Source organism: Halichoerus grypus, chromosome 15, assembly GCF_964656455.1.
Source record: "Halichoerus grypus chromosome 15, mHalGry1.hap1.1, whole genome shotgun sequence".
Lineage (NCBI taxonomy): Eukaryota > Metazoa > Chordata > Mammalia > Carnivora > Phocidae > Halichoerus > Halichoerus grypus.
The window spans coordinates 32,777,384-32,795,081 of record NC_135726.1 but is presented as its reverse complement, the minus strand read 5'-3'; the positions used below and the strand labels follow the sequence as shown (position 1 = coordinate 32,795,081).

At 55.3% G+C, this 17,698-nt stretch overlaps 1 protein-coding gene across 3 annotated transcripts in view; it reads right to left on the bottom strand.

Annotated features, from left to right (window-relative positions):
- Window positions 1–17,698, bottom strand: part of ZNF423 (zinc finger protein 423) — a 324,559-nt gene that overhangs the window by 249,552 nt on the left and 57,309 nt on the right. For all 3 annotated transcript variants that reach the window (XM_036106326.2, XM_036106327.2, XM_036106329.2), the window contains exon 2: window positions 13,730–13,789. In XM_036106326.2, the coding sequence (XP_035962219.1) occupies window positions 13,730–13,789 (60 nt within the window). The remainder of the gene's footprint in view (window positions 1–13,729; window positions 13,790–17,698) is intronic.

Sequence of the window (17,698 nt, the reverse complement as noted above, 5' to 3'; positions counted from 1 at the left end):
GGTGGTCCTCAGAAACAGGTAGGGGCTAGTTTCTGAAGTCAAGAGTTTGAGGAGCCCTCCCGAAGACTCCCAGCAACCATGGGCATGTCAAGGGCTCTTCAAGGTCCTGCACTGAAGAACCCTGCTCAATTGCACTGAACCAGGCACTGAGGGAAGTAACCTGAGCATCTGCCGCAGGACGCAGCCTGCCTTTGCCCAGCCCCCTCCAGGCTGCACTGCATGGAAGTTCGGGGCTGCGGTGTGCGCTTAGGCCCTGAGCATTCTTCCGAGGTCAATTTAAGAAAGAACTCTAGGAAAGTTGTTTCTGTATTGTGTGCCAAATTGTTACTGAGACAGTGGCTGTTGTTTGTTCAATGATTAATGAGGCTCTGCACAGTAAATTCCTCAGCATTTAGTGCCAGGGAAAAACATCTGTCCGTCCCCAGTGCATAAATCAGGAAGAGGCGGCCAACTGCCCTTCATCCGATTTCTCGTTTGGCCTGAGCTGCCGGGAAGCTCACCTGCATGGTGACCATTACCTTGGGCTTCGGACATAATTAGTTCTTTCATCTATTATTTTAGCTGCCCAGTGATGTACGGCCACATCATCTCGTTTCATTAATAACACCGAGAGCTGGTACTTGTGAGTGCTGCCGTATGTGGGCACCACGCTGAGCACGTGACATCTACGTTCTCCTTCATCCCGGCAAGGGTGCCACATGCTAGGGCTTTGGTATCCCCGCTTTACAGATCAGGAGACTGAGCCCTGAGAAGGTGAATAACTTAGGCAAGTGCATCCTCACAGCTAAGAAGTGAAGAGTCCTGCTCTGTGTCCTCCCTCTAGAATGTGAGTCCTGCAGAGCGGACACCACTGCATCCTTGGGGCCAAGCCTGGCCCAAACAGACCCTTGCTGTTAGGTGCTGAACAAACGGGTGCGGGACCCAGCACTGAGACAAAGGTCCGTTTGCTTCAAAATCTGTGCTCTGACTCCTGGTTTGCTTTAGTCTTTAGGGCTTGGCCAAGCTAACCCTGACCTTAGCCTTAAACATAACCCTAACCCTAACCTTAGGCTTAAACATACCCCTAACCACGGTACTAAATCTAAGCTTACTTCTAGCACAATCCCAGATGAATTCATTAACAACCAATACGAAGCTCCCCGCCCGGCCTGGTCCTCGGTTCTAGCGGTGGCAGAAAGTCGGCTTCCAGCGCAGATGGTGGGAGCATGTGGGGTCTGCAGCAGGGAGAGGTCAGCAGAGCCGGGGGTCGGGTTTCCCCTCCCGGGAGGCCCCGGGCAGACCTGAGCAGGGCAGGCCCGGCCACTCAGGCCTACAACAGCAGACAGTGGAGCAGGCACGCCGTGCCGGGCCCCTGTTCACAGAGGCGGCTACTCTGGCCTATGAGGGCCAGCCCAGCGGGTGGGGAGGAGATGCCCTGCCCCGCTTCCTGCCCATTTGTGGCTGGCGAGGAGCCCCGCAGCCAGCACAGGAAATAACAGGGGCCCCCAGAGGCCGCCCATGCAGGCCCTGCTCCGAGGCCGCCCAGGGAGGGAAGGAGGCCATTGTCGCTCTTTGTTTCGGTTTCCCCAGCATTGCCTGGGCTCCAGGAGGCCCCTGGGAGCTAACAAAGCTTCCCCCCAACCCGCAGCTGTCCAGCCTCCCTCAGCCGGACCCTGGGGACGGGCCCACCAGGCCCCTGGATCTTAAAGTGGCAGGTGCAGGGTGGAAATGAAGTCATGTCCAAGTTGGGGCTGGGGGGGCGCGTGTGGGCCAGAGCAGGCCAGGCAGGCGGACAGACAGATGGGCTCTGGGGTCCGTGTCTGCACGCGGGTCAGCCCGGCACCAGGCCCAACAGCAGGGGTCTGAATCTTTGGACGGAAAGTAAGTCTAAGGCACCGAGGGCACAACAAAGAAACCAAAGAAAAGAAAGGAAACAGAGAGCACAAAGACGACCTGGGCATCTGGAACGGCCGCGCACGGTCGCCGTCCTTGAGGAGACACAGCCCAGAAGCAGGACTGTTCCGCTCATTTGCAAGCCTAGGGGCGTGTTGCGCGTGTGTGCATGTCTCTCTGCACATGTTTTAAGCGTGTGCATGTGTACGCGGCGTACATGTGAGCACCAGGTCCTGCGCTCGTACACGCATGTGCGTGCATACTTTGTGAGCACGTGTGTGTGTGGTGGGGCGCACGTGACGTGTGGAGGCTACATATATGAATGTGTGCCCTGGGGGGGTGGAGGAGGGCCATGTGTGAATGTGTGTGTCTGTACATGTGTGTTGCGGGCACAGGTGTGCGTGTGAAGGTGTGTGCACATGTGCGTATGTCTGTGAGCAAGTGACCGTGCGTGTGCGCGCCACCTGCACCCACAGGGTTGGTGAGTCACCACACCGCCGTTAAAGAGCACTCTCGGGCTTGTGGCCGCCCGCGGTCACTCGTTCCCACACCGGCCCTGGCACACCCCTCCAGGGGTATGTCACTATCGTGAGCTCATCGGGGCTCTCGGCACATCCTCTCGTGCGTCCCCACAAGCACACAGCACATCTCCACTGAGTCCCGGTCACCGAGGTAGCAACGACAGAAGGGGGCCCTGGACTCGGATGAAACCGACCCAGGCTCCAACCCCTGCCCTGGCCCCACGAGCTCCGAAAGCCCGCCCCAGGCTCTCAACCCCTCTGAGCCCCAGCCGCTCCTCCGTGAGACAGAAATGGTAGCACTTCCGAGGAGGGTTAAATGAGATCACGTGTGCTGCAGCCCAGCCTCGCGCCTGGCACCACCGACTGAAACAACTGGATGGTTATTATTTTTATCGTTACTGTTACTACGGTTGCTGGCAGCCAGAGCTAGTGGCTGAAGACCCAGCAGTGAGCAAAACAGGCACTACTCCTGCCTCCCCAAGCTCATGGGGTTTGCAAAGTATTTAGCCGTAAGAAGTAGAAAAGCAGAAGCAAAAAAGTGTCCTCTTTACTAGATTCAGTGTCAGTCTAATGTACTAACTACCACCAAGTATGGCCAGCAGCCATCAGTTAAAGCAATCGACCACAACGAAGGGGAAAAGAAGTATCCGTGTGGGCAAAATAATGGTTTTTCGAACCAGACAGGCATCAGTTAGCCAGGTTCAGACTAACATACACATGGACTGGTGTGTGTGTGTGTGTGTGTGTGTGTGTGTGTGTGTGTACGTGCGTGCACGCACATGCACACACACGTACCCACACCTGCCTGCACACTCAAGGATTTTAGGAGAATGTCAGCTGAGAGGACAGCAGCCTAACCCCCGTGGGCCACCCGCAGCCTACAGCGGGACACGGGCTGACACGGCGCTGGCCACCCCTGACCCAGGAGCTGGGCCCTGCAGAGTGCCCGCCCAGGAAGCCAGGAGCAGCCAGGCAGCATGACTGAGCTGACCTTGGCCATTTCCTACTGGGCACTGACCCATGGCTGCACAGTTGGTGTGTCCAGCCCTGCCCAGGGAAGGAGCTGGATCATATGACATCCTCACAGCATTTGCCTTTCAGAGCAGAGCCTGCCCACCAACCCCCTGACCAGTACCCAAGCCCACCAAAGCCATCTCCACTTAGGAAACGAGCAATGCCCCACCAACCAGGGTCAGCATGAGTGAGGACGCTGCCCACTGTGGTGAGGGCTAGAGATTGCCAGTCAAGACGTTGAGGGAGGGGGGCTGGGGGCATCTGAGCTTCCTCTGCCACCCCCACAGATCCAAGCTCTGAGCTCAGCTCCAGTCCAAGCTTCCATCAATGTGTCCTCAATAGCAAGAATAAAAGCACAGAGCACCCCAGGTGCCACCCTGGAAGGCTAAGGCTAACCCATGTGGATTCCCTCATATAATCCTCACAGTGGCCTAGGAAGACAATTTTCCCCATTTTAGGTGAGGAAATGGAAGCACAGAGAAGTTACGCAACTTACTCAAGGCCTCATGGAGGGGCTAAGTATCTGGACCTCAAACCCAATTCTGGCCCTTAAAGGGAACAGGTATCTGGCCCTGGACTGCCAAGGGCAAATACAGACAAAGAGGCAGAGGTTGCAAACCAAGTCACCAAGCCAGGGCTAGGTTCTGGGAGCCCAGAGAATCATACATGGCCGCTGCCTGAAGGAGCACACAGAGCAGCAAGGGAACTGGGCACGTACAGAAGGAAGGTCATAAGCAAGCGAAAAGCAGTGAAGGCCAGGATCACGGCTGTCCCCAGGGCTAAAGGGAACAAAGGAAGGTGCAATAATTATGATGGGGCTATCATGGCACGCTTCTTGGAGGAGGGGTCATTTAGCTGAGCTCCATAGGCAGAGGGCTCAGCTAGAGCAAAAGTCAAGGGGAGCAGGAAAGAGGGCTTAACTCATCAAGCCCTTTAAGTCTTCACTACTTGGAGTGGCCACCCTGGAGCTGGTTAGAAATGCAGAATCTCAGGCCCCACCCAGACCTACTGAGTCAGAATTCACATTTTAACGAGATCACCAGATTGGCACACACATTCCAGTGTGAGCAGAGTTGGCGTTAACCACACCTGGGCAACACAGGGAGACGTCCCCAAAGTCACGAGGAACAATGTCATCATCACGCCTACATGCTCACACCCATATACACACCAGACTGTGGTCCTGGTTTACAGCCAGGCTTCAAGTCACCAAAGAATCGCTGGTTTCCACCGCCCAGCAGTGGGGTCCTCAGGACTTAGGGAAGGGCTGACACCAGAGACTCCTCCCTGACCTCAGGGAGCACCCAAGCCTGGAGAAACTAGAACCAGCCCCTCCCTCATTAAAGTCCTCATGACTGCCCCCTGAAAGGCCCGGCACACCAGGAGAGGGGAAGGGGACCCAGGGCTCGCTGAGGTGGACAGCCCCAAGTCCAAGGGGCTGGGAGCAAGGGCACGATGGCGGAGCAGCTGCTGCGGGCCAGGCCACCAGTACCGCACAAATGACACGGAGTCCCTGCCTCGGAGACAGCCCAAGTCCACACCAGAGGTGAAAACCAGCAAGACGAGCCCCACTCCGTGGTTTCACCCCAGCCAAACCACTGGCCAGGCTTGGGGGGGAGACGAGGAGGCTGAAGAGAGACCCCACACATGCTCCTTCACGCACACCCCAGGCGCCAGCACACACGCAGACGCGTGCACGGGCTCCGCACACACGTGCTCACGGCAGATAGGGCCCGGGGGAGGCGATCAGAGGGCAGCCCGGCAGCGGTCCCTGGCTGGTCCAGAGCCAGAGGAAAGGTGGGCAGGAAACGCCACATCCCCCTAGAGAATGGGTCCCAGCCAGCCCAGGGGGGAGGGGGGGCCAGGATGCAGTACAGAAGGATGCAAAGGCCCTGCGGTCCCCAGGGGTCTGAATCAGGGCTATAGCACCTGGGCCCACACACACACACACACACACACACACCCATGCGTGCGCACAAGAACACGAGTACGTGCCTCCGCGTGCACGCAGGGCACAGATGTCCTACACCTCGTGGACTGCTCACCATGGTAACAGAGTGGCCACCTCTCAGCTCCAGTCACCCCCTGAAGGTTTCTAGGCCTCCTGGGCTGGGGGGGAGGCAGCCCTAACAAAGGCGCAGGCCCGCTGGCCTGGCCGGGGGTCCGAGGCACAGACCAGCCGGCGCATGCCTGCCACCCTCCCCTGGTGAGCTCAGGGCCACCGCGTCTTCCTGCCCAGCCTGCCTGGTTCCACTTAGCTCAACTCCCCACAGACGCCCCGGCCGAGCTAATGAGAAACTCCCCAGCTGGCCCCACATAAAAACGCATTTCATAAGTCTTTAAAATGCTGGGAAATTATACATCTATTTAGACCTTTTCTGCTCCTTTAAAATGTCCCCTGGCCCACATTGAGAGTATGATTGGGTTGGGGGCTCAAGCTCAAGAGGTGGACAGCTGGAGCCAAAGGAAGCCTGGGCCGTCCATCGCTGGCTGCGGTATCCTGGCCACAGGGCCCGGGACATGCTCGAGAAGGAGCCCAGGATGGAGGGTCACTCAGGAAAGAATTCAAGTGAGGGACCCTGGCGAGGAGTGGGGAGAAAGAGGGGGTCCAAGTTACTGCAGCCTGGGTTTGAAGATTGAAAGAGAAAGTCAAAAGGTGCTGGGAGCCCCCAAGAAAAACTCCAAAGGAGAAAAAAGAGCACCTACTACACAAAGGTCCTAGTCATTGTACTATTTCTAAGAGCCAAAAATGAAAAGTAGTCCAAATGCCCAACAGGGGAGGGGCAGTTAGGAAAGCGAATACCCAGCCACCCAATGACCCTGATTGGGACAGAAGGACGTGTGGGCTCCGGGGGTTACATGAAGCTCGGGTCTCATGGGGGAGGGAGCTAAACGGATTCCACCGTGGATTTCATCTAAGTAAGTTGGTTGATACGGGACGGAGCTGGAAACGGGGCCGAGAGAAACAGAAAGGGCAGGAGTGCAGAAGCGCAAGGCTGTAGGTGCAGTTTCTATGAAGTAGTTGAAATAATAAACACGCACTCTAGGAAAACACCAGTGGGGTGGGGAGACAGCTCCGAGAAGGCTCAGAAGTACAGGCTGGGCTGCATGGAGGGGCCTCGACACCCTGCGTGAAAGGCCCAGTTTTCCAGACATTTCCGTCCACTTCACTGTCAGAACCTCGGGGTGCAGGACTGCAGGGGTGGGAAGGAGGCTGCGACCTTTGTCAGGAGTGGGGACCCTGACCACTCTCCCTAGCCCACTGCTTATCCAGCGCCAGAATGAAAGGAAAAGGACAGGCTTCCAGCACCCCTTTCTGTGAGGCCCCCAGGATACCAGCTACCTAGATGCTACTCTAATTTCACCCCCGAGCGGGTCCCAGAGCCCACAGCCCAATTACCAGCCTCCCCTGCAAACTGCAGCCACGCCCCACACCCAGGCACAGTCATGAGCAGGGGGCCCAGTGGGGAGGCAGGCTGGGGACAGGCGCGTGGGAGTCCCTACCGAGAGCCTGGCCCGCAGTGTTTCCCTGGCCTCTGAGATGGAAAATGTGTACAAGGCCTTCAAAACATGCACCTCCTCGCCTTCCGGGCGGAGGAGTCAGTCTCTTTCACCTGACCCAGGAGGGACTGGGCACACAGCTGAGTCCCTCCCCAAGGCTCTGGATTCCCTCTACAGTGAAGAGTCTGGACAACACCCTCACAGGCAGCTCGGCCAGTTACAGTTTTGGTGCTACGTTCATGCCTGAGCTGCCCGGGTTCAAATCCTGGCTCTGCTACTTCCTGGTTGTGTGATTTTAAAACAAGTCGCTAGCATCTCCTTGACTCAGTTTCTGTACATGAACCAAGGAGGAGGGCTGGCCCCCAGAAGTAGTTTGTAAATGAGATGGATGTTTCCACTAGCCAGGACAATGAGACCTGTCAGGTGGCAGGAAGGCCCACAACTCTGATCACCCCAATAGGGTCTCAGGCCATCGCAAACAACGAATTATATCGAGCGTTTCTCTCCAATCCCTAGAGTGTCTGTCACCACCTGGCTGACCTGCCCGGGCACTGACAATGAGTGTATGTCAACAGAGTAACCGTTTCCCGTCTCCGGACCACCCCACAGACCCTCCTCCCACTGCACCCCCCAGCTCGCTCCAGAGCTGCCATGTTGGAAGGCAGCCCAACCTGTCCTGAAGCCGGCCTGGAGAGGTTCCAGTGACACTGCGGTCAGAAAGTTATACAAAGATGAGTCCCCTCCACACCCCCCATCAAACTTGGTGATCAGAGCAAGGGAAGCAAAGCTCGGTTTGGCTGGATTGGTTCACTGAAAACCCACATTGTAGGGCTCACGATCATCCTGGTGCCTGCTACTTGGAGACCACATTCTAAAGGGCTTGAAGGAAGAGAGAAGAAGTGTTGAAGGGAAGACAGGTCTCCTCACTGTGCTGGGCTGACCAGGAGAGGGGGGAAGTTGGTGGGAGGGCAGGGCAGGGGGACAGAGAGGCCCTCTGGGAGGGCCACACTTAGCAACCTCCTAACTGGTGACCAGGCCAAAACCAGCTAGCAGAAGGCCTTTCTGTGACCCAAACAACAATTTTTTTTTTTTTTTAAGATTTTATTTATTTATTTGACACAGACAGAGAGAGAGAGAGCACAAGCAGGGGGAACGGCAGGCAGAGGGAGAGGAAGAAGCAGACTCTCCGCTGAGCAAGGAGCCCGATGCAGGGCTCGATCCCGGGACCCTGGGATCATGACCTGAGCTGAAGGCAGACACTTAACAGACTGAGCTACTCAGGCGCCCCAGATTGTTTTTTTTTAATATGAGTTGTCCAAAATGAGATACCCCTTCACATTTAGGAAGGCTGGAATAAAAAATTTTTTTAAATTTTTAAAAAGGGAAGGGGCGCCTGGGTGGCTCAGTCGTTAAGCGTCTGCCTTCGGCTCAGGTCATGATCCCAGGGTCCTGGGATCGAGCCCCACATCAGGCTGCCCACTCAGCAGGAAGCCTGCTTCTCCCTCTCCTACTCCCCCTGCTCTGTTCCCTCTCTCGCTGCCTCTCTCTCTGTCAAATAAATAAAATCTTTAAAAAAAAAAAAAATTTTTTTTTTAAAGGGAAAATAACAACTGTTGGTGAGGATATGGAGAAACTGGAACTCCCACACATTACTGGTGGGCGCGTGAAATGATGCAGCTGCTCTGGGCAACAGTTTGGCAGTTCCTCAAAAAGTTACACAGAGAGTTACGACATGACCCAGCAATTCCACTCCTAAGTGTATGCCCCCTAAAGCTGAAAACTGGCACATGGAAATTCACAGCAGCATATTCACAACTGCCCAAAGGGGAAAATAACCCAAACATCCATTAACAGAAGAACAGATAAACAAAATGTGGTCTATCCATAAAACAGAGCGTTATTCAGTCATAACAAAGAATGTAGGACTGGTACAGGCTACAATTTGGATAAACCTTGACAGTATTAGGCTACACAAGGAGCGCCTGGGTGGCTCAGCTGGTTGGGTGTCCAACTCTCGGTTTCTGCTCAGGTCATCATCTCCAGATCCTGGGCTCGAGCCCCGCATCAGGCTCCCTGCTCAGTGGGGAGTCTGCTTCTCTGCCTCTTTCTCCCTCTCCCTCCGCTCGCACGCTCTCTCTCTCTCTCTCACTCTAAAACAAATAAATAAATCTTTAAAAAAATATATTAGGCTACATGAAAGAAACTGGTCAATATAGACTACATATCCTATGATTCCATTCTATAGAGAAAATAGATGAGTGGTTGCTTAAGGGCTGGGAGTGATGGAAAGATAGAAGGTGATGCCTACGGGCTACAGAGCTTCTTTTTGAGGTCATGAAAATGTTCTCAGTTGACTACAATGGTGGTGATACAGCTCTCTGAATATACTCAAATCCACTGAATTGTACATTTTAAGTGAATGCATTATATGATATGTAAATTGTATCTCAATAAAGCTACCTTAAAGTGATATGAGTTGCTGCATTTTTTTAATCTGATGATTTCCCACAAAAATCCAGCTTTCTTGTCTCTCTTTTAAAAACTCACATGGGGGCGCCTGGGTGGCTCAGTCGTTAAGCATCTGCCTTCAGCTCAGGTCATGATCCCAGGGTCCTGGGATCGAGCCCCGCGTAGGGCTCCCTGCTCAGCGGGAAGCCTGCTTCTCCCTCTCCCACTCCCCCTGCTTGTGTTCCCTCTCTGGCTGTGTCTCTCTCTGTCAAATAAATAAATAAAATCTTTTTAAAAAATAAATAAATAAAAAATAAAAACTCAGATGGGGGCACCTGGGTGGCTCAGTCTTTAAGCATCTGCCTTCGGCTCAGGTCATGATCGCAGAGTTCTGGGATCAAGTCCCGCATCGGGGACCCCTGGCTCAGTGGGGAGCCTGCTTCTCCCTCTACCCTTCCCCCCTGCTCGTGATCTCTCTCTCACTCTCTCCCTAATAAATAAATTTTTAAAAAATAATAATTCAATAAATAAATAAATAGATAAATAAATAAATAAAAACTCAGATGATCTGCAGTTTGGCGCAGGTCCCTGGCACCGTGTGTGCTCTAGCAGGGCCTGCGTCACACTTCACCGGAGACCCTCCCCAGCCTGCCCCCTCACCTGGGCCACAGGCCAGCCTCGGGACAGGGAGGACCTCTATGGGGCTCTCACAAAAGGCTTTCTCATCTCTGAGGCCATTCAAACCCACGAACTCCCCTGAAATCACATGTAAAATGTTCCCACTGGATGCTCAAAGGCATCTGTGGGCTCACAACAGGTTCAGAATTATGCTTCCATTATCTCCTTATAAGCTATCGTCCCCCTCACCCCCCTCTCATGGGTAAGAAAAATCAGGATCCCGTGGGAATGATTTAAAACCCCACCCCTACTACGCACCCCACACCTAGGCTCTGAGCACAGTGCTCGGCCCCGGGGCTCTGCTCTCAGGAGCCCAGTATCCGCCGGCCGAGGGGCAGGCGGAGGCCGGCGCTCTCCCCTCCCATGAAGCCCCAGGCCCGCCGGGGAGCCCTGCCCTGAACCAGTCCCCCTGGCAGGCCGGGCCGGGCTCTCCATCACTGTCAGGGCCCTGACGCGAGGGCACAGACACAGCAGGCCAGGTTGTTCCTGGGGGTGGTGACCACAGGGTCTCCCCTGGCAGGGGAGGCCGGAGGAGGCCAGAGGTGAGCAGAGAGCACACAGGGCATTCTGCTGCTTTATTGGAGTTCTCCATCACGCTCCCACAGGCAGGGCAAAGCGGGCGAGGGGGAAGGGCACCGCGCAAAGCTTGCAGCCCGGCTACTAGGCCCCCAAGGAAAGGAGCTGCCCCGTGGCCCGCAGCTCCTCCTGGTAAAACGCTCTCAGCGCACCCTGCTCACCTCACCCTGGACTCCTTTGATCTGATGAGCCAAAGACCCTTCATGGCCCGTACCTCCAGGGACCCTCCCGAAGCCCCCACGATGCCACACTGTCAGGTTCGGCCTCCCTGCCCACCCCTGGCACCATGCAGTGCAGGGGTGAAACCACAGGATCTGGCCGCAGGCGGACTTGGGTTCGAGTTCCTTCTCCACAGCTTGCTGGCCAGGGACCGCGGGTCTGCTACTCTACAGCTCTGAGCCTCCTTCCCCCGTCCGCCAGATGAAGATGGCAATTCTCAGCAGCAGAGCCAAGGGCGGCTTGGGGAGGCTTTGCTCCCTCCATAATCTTCCTTGGCACCTGCCCCCATTCTCTGATGCGGCCAAGTGACATTTTCTCAGCTTAATGAAAAGCGTTACACTAAAGCAGCTTTAACCAGGCCTCTGGCCCTGTCCGCCACCAGATGGCTGCCCCTAAACCAGCCTATGGAGGAACTCTGGTGCTGCTGCTGGAAACAGCACCCACCTCATAGGGCTGTCATGACGGCTCCGAGAGATACCGCAGGTCAAGCGTTTGCTCCATATCTGACATGGACCAAGCCAAGGCTCAATAAATGTGACATCACCCTCATCCAGGGCTGCCTCCCAGACTGACTTTGTCCCCTCACCCAGGATTTGCACCATCTCACAAGCCCCATGCTCAGGGAATCCAAGCTGACCTTAATAGCCCAAGCCCAACAAAATTGGGAAGGAAAATTTATCACATGCACACACTGTAAAAAATCACCAGAAATGGGCAAATGAAAACAAAACAATCCATTGCTTGGCTGCGGATTATCCAATGCCCAGGATGCTTTGCCCTCCCTTTCCCCATCTCTGAGCAGATGATCCAAAGCTGACTGGCACCGCGAGTCCCTGAGGGCTGGAGGGGACTCACAAAGAGTCATGTACCTCTTCCTGCACCAGTGTACGGGGCATGCTCAGCTCTTGGCTGGAAACGGACAAATCCCACAACCTCCGCGATGCCCAACTGCCCCAGAGAGGCCCTGAGGCTGGCCATGCCACGATGGCAGCAGAGAACCCAAGACCAGCAGGGCCCCCACACGGCCCCCTCGGCATCGCAGACCGAGAGTTCCCTGCCGTAGGGATGCAGCCTGGGCCCCCGATGCCCCCTGCGCAGGGCTGTCCATCCACCACGACCGACGCCACTGCCCTCCTGGCACCCCACTGCTGTTCCTGTCTGTCCTCACTACCTCCAGCACCATTGGGAAAGCGGCAAGGTGGCAGGACCTTACGTGGACACCACGCTGGGCGCTTTCCTGGTTCGGAACACAGTGGGGATCCTTTTCAGAGTTGGCAGAAGCCTGAGCACATGCACCCCGATATGGGTCAGGATCCCTGGAGGAGACATGGAGCTTTATAACCTCACTGTGTTTCCACCAACCACGGGGAGTCCATATCCCCTGTACAGGAAGAGACAGGACAGGGGCTATGCAGTCCTTTCCTCCAACCTACCCCGTGTGGACCCCAAGGTCTGTCCTAACCCTGGACTCTTCTGAAAATGTGAGCACCACCCGCCTCGTTCTGGCTTCAGACACCCTTCCCATGGAGGGAGACCCTGTCACCAAGGGCCAGGCACCTGCAGATACAACAGTGCCCAAACCTGAGTCAGCCAGGACCCAACCAGGACCCTTCAGACTCTCCAGGCAGCTCCCCACCGTGCTGGAAAGAGCACTGGACAAGGAGTCCTGGAACCCAGGTTCCAATGCTAGCTCTCCACTCCCCTTCTGTGCAATCTATACCAGCATTTCCCAAATTTCTGTCATTTACAAACCATCTTCATGATTTTTGTTGAACCCAAGCATTGTGTACCATTACTTAAAATTGTCAATGCAATTTTCTCACTTAAATGACTCCAGCATCATCGTAAGTCACAAGTAGCCATAAAACCACAAATCCAATGTATAACCATTCGAGCGTTAAATGTTCATATGCCTGATGCCTCACACCACATTTCTGGAACTACTGACCCAGAGCAAAGCTCCCTCTGTGCCTCAGTTTCCCCAGCTAGAAGACAAGGAAGTCGGACTAAATGATTCCCTCAGAGTCTCTTCAGGCCCAAGATTCCTCCAGATCAGCCGAGATCCAGTTCCCCCAGGAATCCAGAACCAGCTGGTCAGGATCCTGGGACAGGGACGAGGCCGGAGAGGCTGTACCTGCCGGACTGGGAGCCAAGAGAGGTGCTGGCTGGATGCAGAGCAAACAGGAGAGTCATGCCCTCCACTAAGGAGCTCCCAAGGACCCCAAAGCCAGTTCTAATCCCAAGTTCCACAGGCAGCTCCAAATTACAAGACTTTACAGATAGAAAAACTTTATCCCTTCACTCCTTTTTAGAGCGGGGAAACTGAGGCACAGAGGAGCTTACGCAAGGACAGAAGTGAGCCGAGAACCCAAGTCCCCTGACTGCCAAGTCGCCTGCATCACCCGATGGGGGCCACACATCCCACAAGTCTGAACTTCTCCTATTACCTCCCCCTAGAGGCATGGGCTTGGGTTGCTGGCCTGGGAGTGCAGAGCATCCCCTTCTGGGAGGGGAAGTCTGGGGACTGTGATTTCGATTGGAGTTTAAACATCCTAGTAAAGTGGGTTTTATGCAATTAGACTGGAATGAATGTGCAGTGAGGCCCATGGCAGGGAGCTTCAAAGCCTGTGTAGTGGGGGTATCATGGCCCCTCTGAACGCGCCCACAAGAAGGAAACGTGGTCCCCCAGGAGAATAGGGCATATTAGTCTCCGTATGTAATAGATTTTATTGACCATATGGAACTGATATAAAAATCGTGTTGCACAGGGTAGTCTGGCCTGGAGACAGGAATGTGACATGAAGAATATGATTTCCATAACCAGCTGGGTGGCTTCCTGAGTTCCTGAGCCCACCCCCCAGGACCCCCAGCAGCTCCCCCAGCAGCCCCGGGGCACTTACCTGATGCAGTCACGGAGGAATCCCAGGCCAGCGAGAAGTCCGAGGCCTCCCCCTCTTCAACTGAAAGAGAGAACAGAGATGGGCCTGTGAGTCTTGAAGCTGTGCAAACAGGCCATCAGGGAGGGGAACAGGGCAGGGAAGAAGGGTCACTTGTGGGGGTCCTTATAATACCCACGATCAGGAGCAAGGGGGTAAAGGCTACAAAGAGGCCTTTGTTGGCTTCACGGACATGTAAAGGAATCAGGATAAAACCTGAATAGCGAGTAAGTGCTGGATCAGTACAGTTTCCCCATCTCTGGGTCCCTAGCAGACATCACAAATCAATCACAGGACTGCCTAGAGCCAGCATCAGGATCTTTCTCTTCACCGTGCTACAGCCGATCGCTATCTATAATCACTTGAGAGAAAGCCATTAGCCACTCGCAGGAAGACAGCAGAGACTCAGACCTCTCCCTGATCCCGCAGACATTGTCCTCCTCCCCAAAGCCCCTTAAGCCACCACCGAAATGTGAGAGCTTGTTTGTGAAGCAAATAAGACCACTCTCAGAGGCTGGAGGAGCACAGGGTGCTATTGCACACACTGAGAGAACTGGCCCACAGACAAACCTCAGGATATGCTAAGGTCCTGTGGTCAGCAGTCACAGGCTGTAACATCAGAAAGCAACTCACCTCTCCACCCCGCCCCTGCGCTCACAGAACAAGGCTGGGTAGGGATGGGGCACCTCCATCACCCTGTACCCCAACATGTAAGACCAGGCTGCTGGAGATGGAGGCCAAGTGCCAGAGGAGCACGGGAGAAACTCTATTCGGCATAATAAAGCTCTTGTCCTGGAATTAATCCCAGTCTAGGGCATGTAATAATATTAAAGCTGGGTTATGGACTCTGTAAAATGTTTAAGCCAAAAATGTGCATACACAGTATTTTTCAGATTTAACGGGCTCTGAAGTTCCACACCTGTGCAGACAAGCTACCAGGTCCCGCCCGTTCCCTCTGCACCGTCGCTGTCCTCCGTGGGCACACACGGTGAGCCAGACGCGGTGCTGGGTGCTTTCCAGGCAATAGTGCGAGTACTCCTCATCAACACTCCCAGAGAGGCCAAGCGACGTGCCTGAGGTCTCCCAGAGCTACAGGGAGTACGCGCAGAGTTTGGCCTAAAACGCACAAGGGGGTCTGAAAGGAAGACCGATGCAATCTGAAACCACCGCATACAGAGGCGCAGAGGATGCTGTCCAGAATCCTAGCAACTCGGGGCTGATAAGCAGCAACCCCAGCCCACCCCACGGAAGGCAGGTCCACAAGTGTGCTGGGTAGCCGAGCAGTGGGAGGAGCATGCAGGCTAGGCTCTGGTCCTGCATTCGAATCCTGATTCTGACTCGTGAGCAAATTATTGAACCTCTAAGCTTCAGTTTGGCCATCTCAAAGATAGCTCATAATGGTGCCTAAGCCATAGGGTGGCAGAGAGGCTTGCGCGGGGTGATGGAGGCATCTGCTGGAACAGGGGCTCAGGCACTCAGGTAGGTTTGGCACCAGGGCTGGACAAGTCCAGCTCTGCAGGGGCGGCCCCCTTGATCATGTATCTGTCTCCGCTCTCGTTCCCCAGCCGGAGCCTCACAGACCGCGCCCAAGAGGGGACATCCACGACAAGGAGCAACAGGCCAAGGAATGCTAACAGAGTGTTCTCTCTTGCCCAGGTTTGCATCCTGAGAGGAGAAAGGCAGAATCCAGACGATGAAAGGCCAGGGAGAGCTGGGGTGGGGCCGAGGCTCTGGTTTGAACTCAGCGAGTTACAGCCGGGGTGGGTTTTCTTTTTTTTTTTTTAAGATTTTATTTATTTATTTGACAGAGAGAGACACAGCGAGAGAGGGAACACAAGCAGGGGGAGCGGCAGAGGGAGAAGCAGGCTTCCCGCGGAGGAGGGAGCCTGATGCGGGGCTCGATCCCAGGACCCTGGGATCATGACCTGAGCCGAAGGCAGACGCTTAACAACTGAGCCACCCAGGCGCCCCCAGCCGGGGTGGGTTTTCAAACACACAGCTCTGTAAATATGAATCAAGACCTCGCACCAGACAAAACAGATCCTACTTGCTAAGCTGATTCCAACCAGACAGCCCCCAAAACCCAGGCGGATGATGCTCCCAGCGATCCGAAGCCAGCCGTGCGTGAAAGGGGCAGTTAACGGCGCCCGCCGCCACACCTGAAAATCCATTTCCTTCACATTGCACCGTTTACTTACTTTAAGATCTATGCATTTTGCTTCCATTAAGAAGCTGTTCCCGGTTTGTAAGGTTACCATGCGGGGATTCTGTTGGTCACCTTCAGCCAGGTCTGCACGTCCCTACGGGTACCATGTCGATCACGGGCACCATGACATTAATGCATGACCCCAGTTCTCCCTTCGTCCACGGTGTACTCCGGCTATCAGGACAAACAGCCCACGTTCTCTGGTTGAGAAGCATGACCTTCCACATCTGAAGGTCTGGAGGATGTCCCCAAAATGCCCAACCCTTCCCTCCCTAAGATCAGGCTTTGGCCATCATGGGAAGGATGAAGACATCTGCCATTTTGGAGCCCTTGGGAGGATTTCAGGCTCCCTTCCCGAGGACCAGAAGCCTGCAGAGGTGCGAGAGGAGAGCGACCCGATGCCGGCCAACTGGGGAAGTTCAAAGTGGCGGACACCGTAGGCAAGTGGCCGCGTCACGCACCGGCTTCTCCAGAGCCATGTCTCTCACAGCGAGGAGCCCGTGGCCAGCCCGCCTGGTGCCATGGGGCGTGAAAGCATTTTCCTACGACTGCTGTGATGCACCCCACTAACATCCCACCCCCACATTTCGCTTAGCAAAGTAGAAACACGCCATCCTTTATGCATTCCTGATGGGAAAAAGCCAAGCCCTTGCCCCGCCAGCACCACCGTGAGTTTCCATGAACGTGCAGAGGCTCTCCTTCCCCCCCAGCCGGACCGTGACGCCTCTGTCCAGACCGGTCTCTTCCACGGCAAGATAACTGGCGGGGGCAGCAGGCCCCGAGGAAGGAAAACTCTATCAGCACCGTGGCCCATATGGATAACAGCCAAAGGGGCTGCCTAGCAGCCGGCCAGAGGAGTTAGGGGCTTTCTGGAAACTTCTGCAGACTCTACCTCCAACTTTTTAATTGAAAGGTGCTTGGCACTACTGCCATCTCAGGGGGAACACAGGGACACCTGCTCCTGTGAATGCTGGCCATTTGCGAGGGCAGGGTGGGTGCACGAGGCCAGTGTGCACCTGGGAGGGAGTGCGGGCACAAGTGTGTCAGCATGGGGAGAGGGTGCAGTGAGTGTGAACACACAGGGTCGGGGCACGGCCGCGAGTATGTATACACAGAGGGGGTGCGGGGCCTGGGTTCGCACTGGAGAGTGCACAGAGTGTATTAACCATGGTTTTTAGGGTGTGTTAAGAAGGATTCTGAAGCTCTATCCGGGCTTCAGACAGATCACAGCTCTGTTCTCTCTCTGCTCCGGGATCACAAGCCGTGGGTGTCTGCTTGCCCCATGGGAGTGTACAGCTCGTGAGTCTCACCAGACACCGTCTCCCCAGCTCAGCAGCAGGCTGGTAAGTCACGACAGCTCCCTACCCTGGAAGGGCCCATAGCCTGCCCCTGTGCACCAGGATGGCCTTGCCATCAACGACATGCCGGTGAGGCCCAAGGACTGTGTGCTGGGCCTCTGGACTTGGGAAACCCAGCAGCATGGGGTGTGTGGTGCCAGGTGGGCACCTGTGTAAGCCACCTCCCCAGGGCCGCTGCTGGGGGGCGGGGGGGTTAAGGTCAGACAGGACCTGGGTTGGCAGACAAGGTGCAGGTCAGAGGTAGGAAAGCTCGGGGACAAGTTCTAAGGCAACGAGAGAGATGAAGAGCAGTGAGTACTAACCCGAGGGCCAGAGGAAGCCCCCAGCGAGGTCAGCAGGGCCCAGGAACCCCCTTCCCTCCTCCCAAAT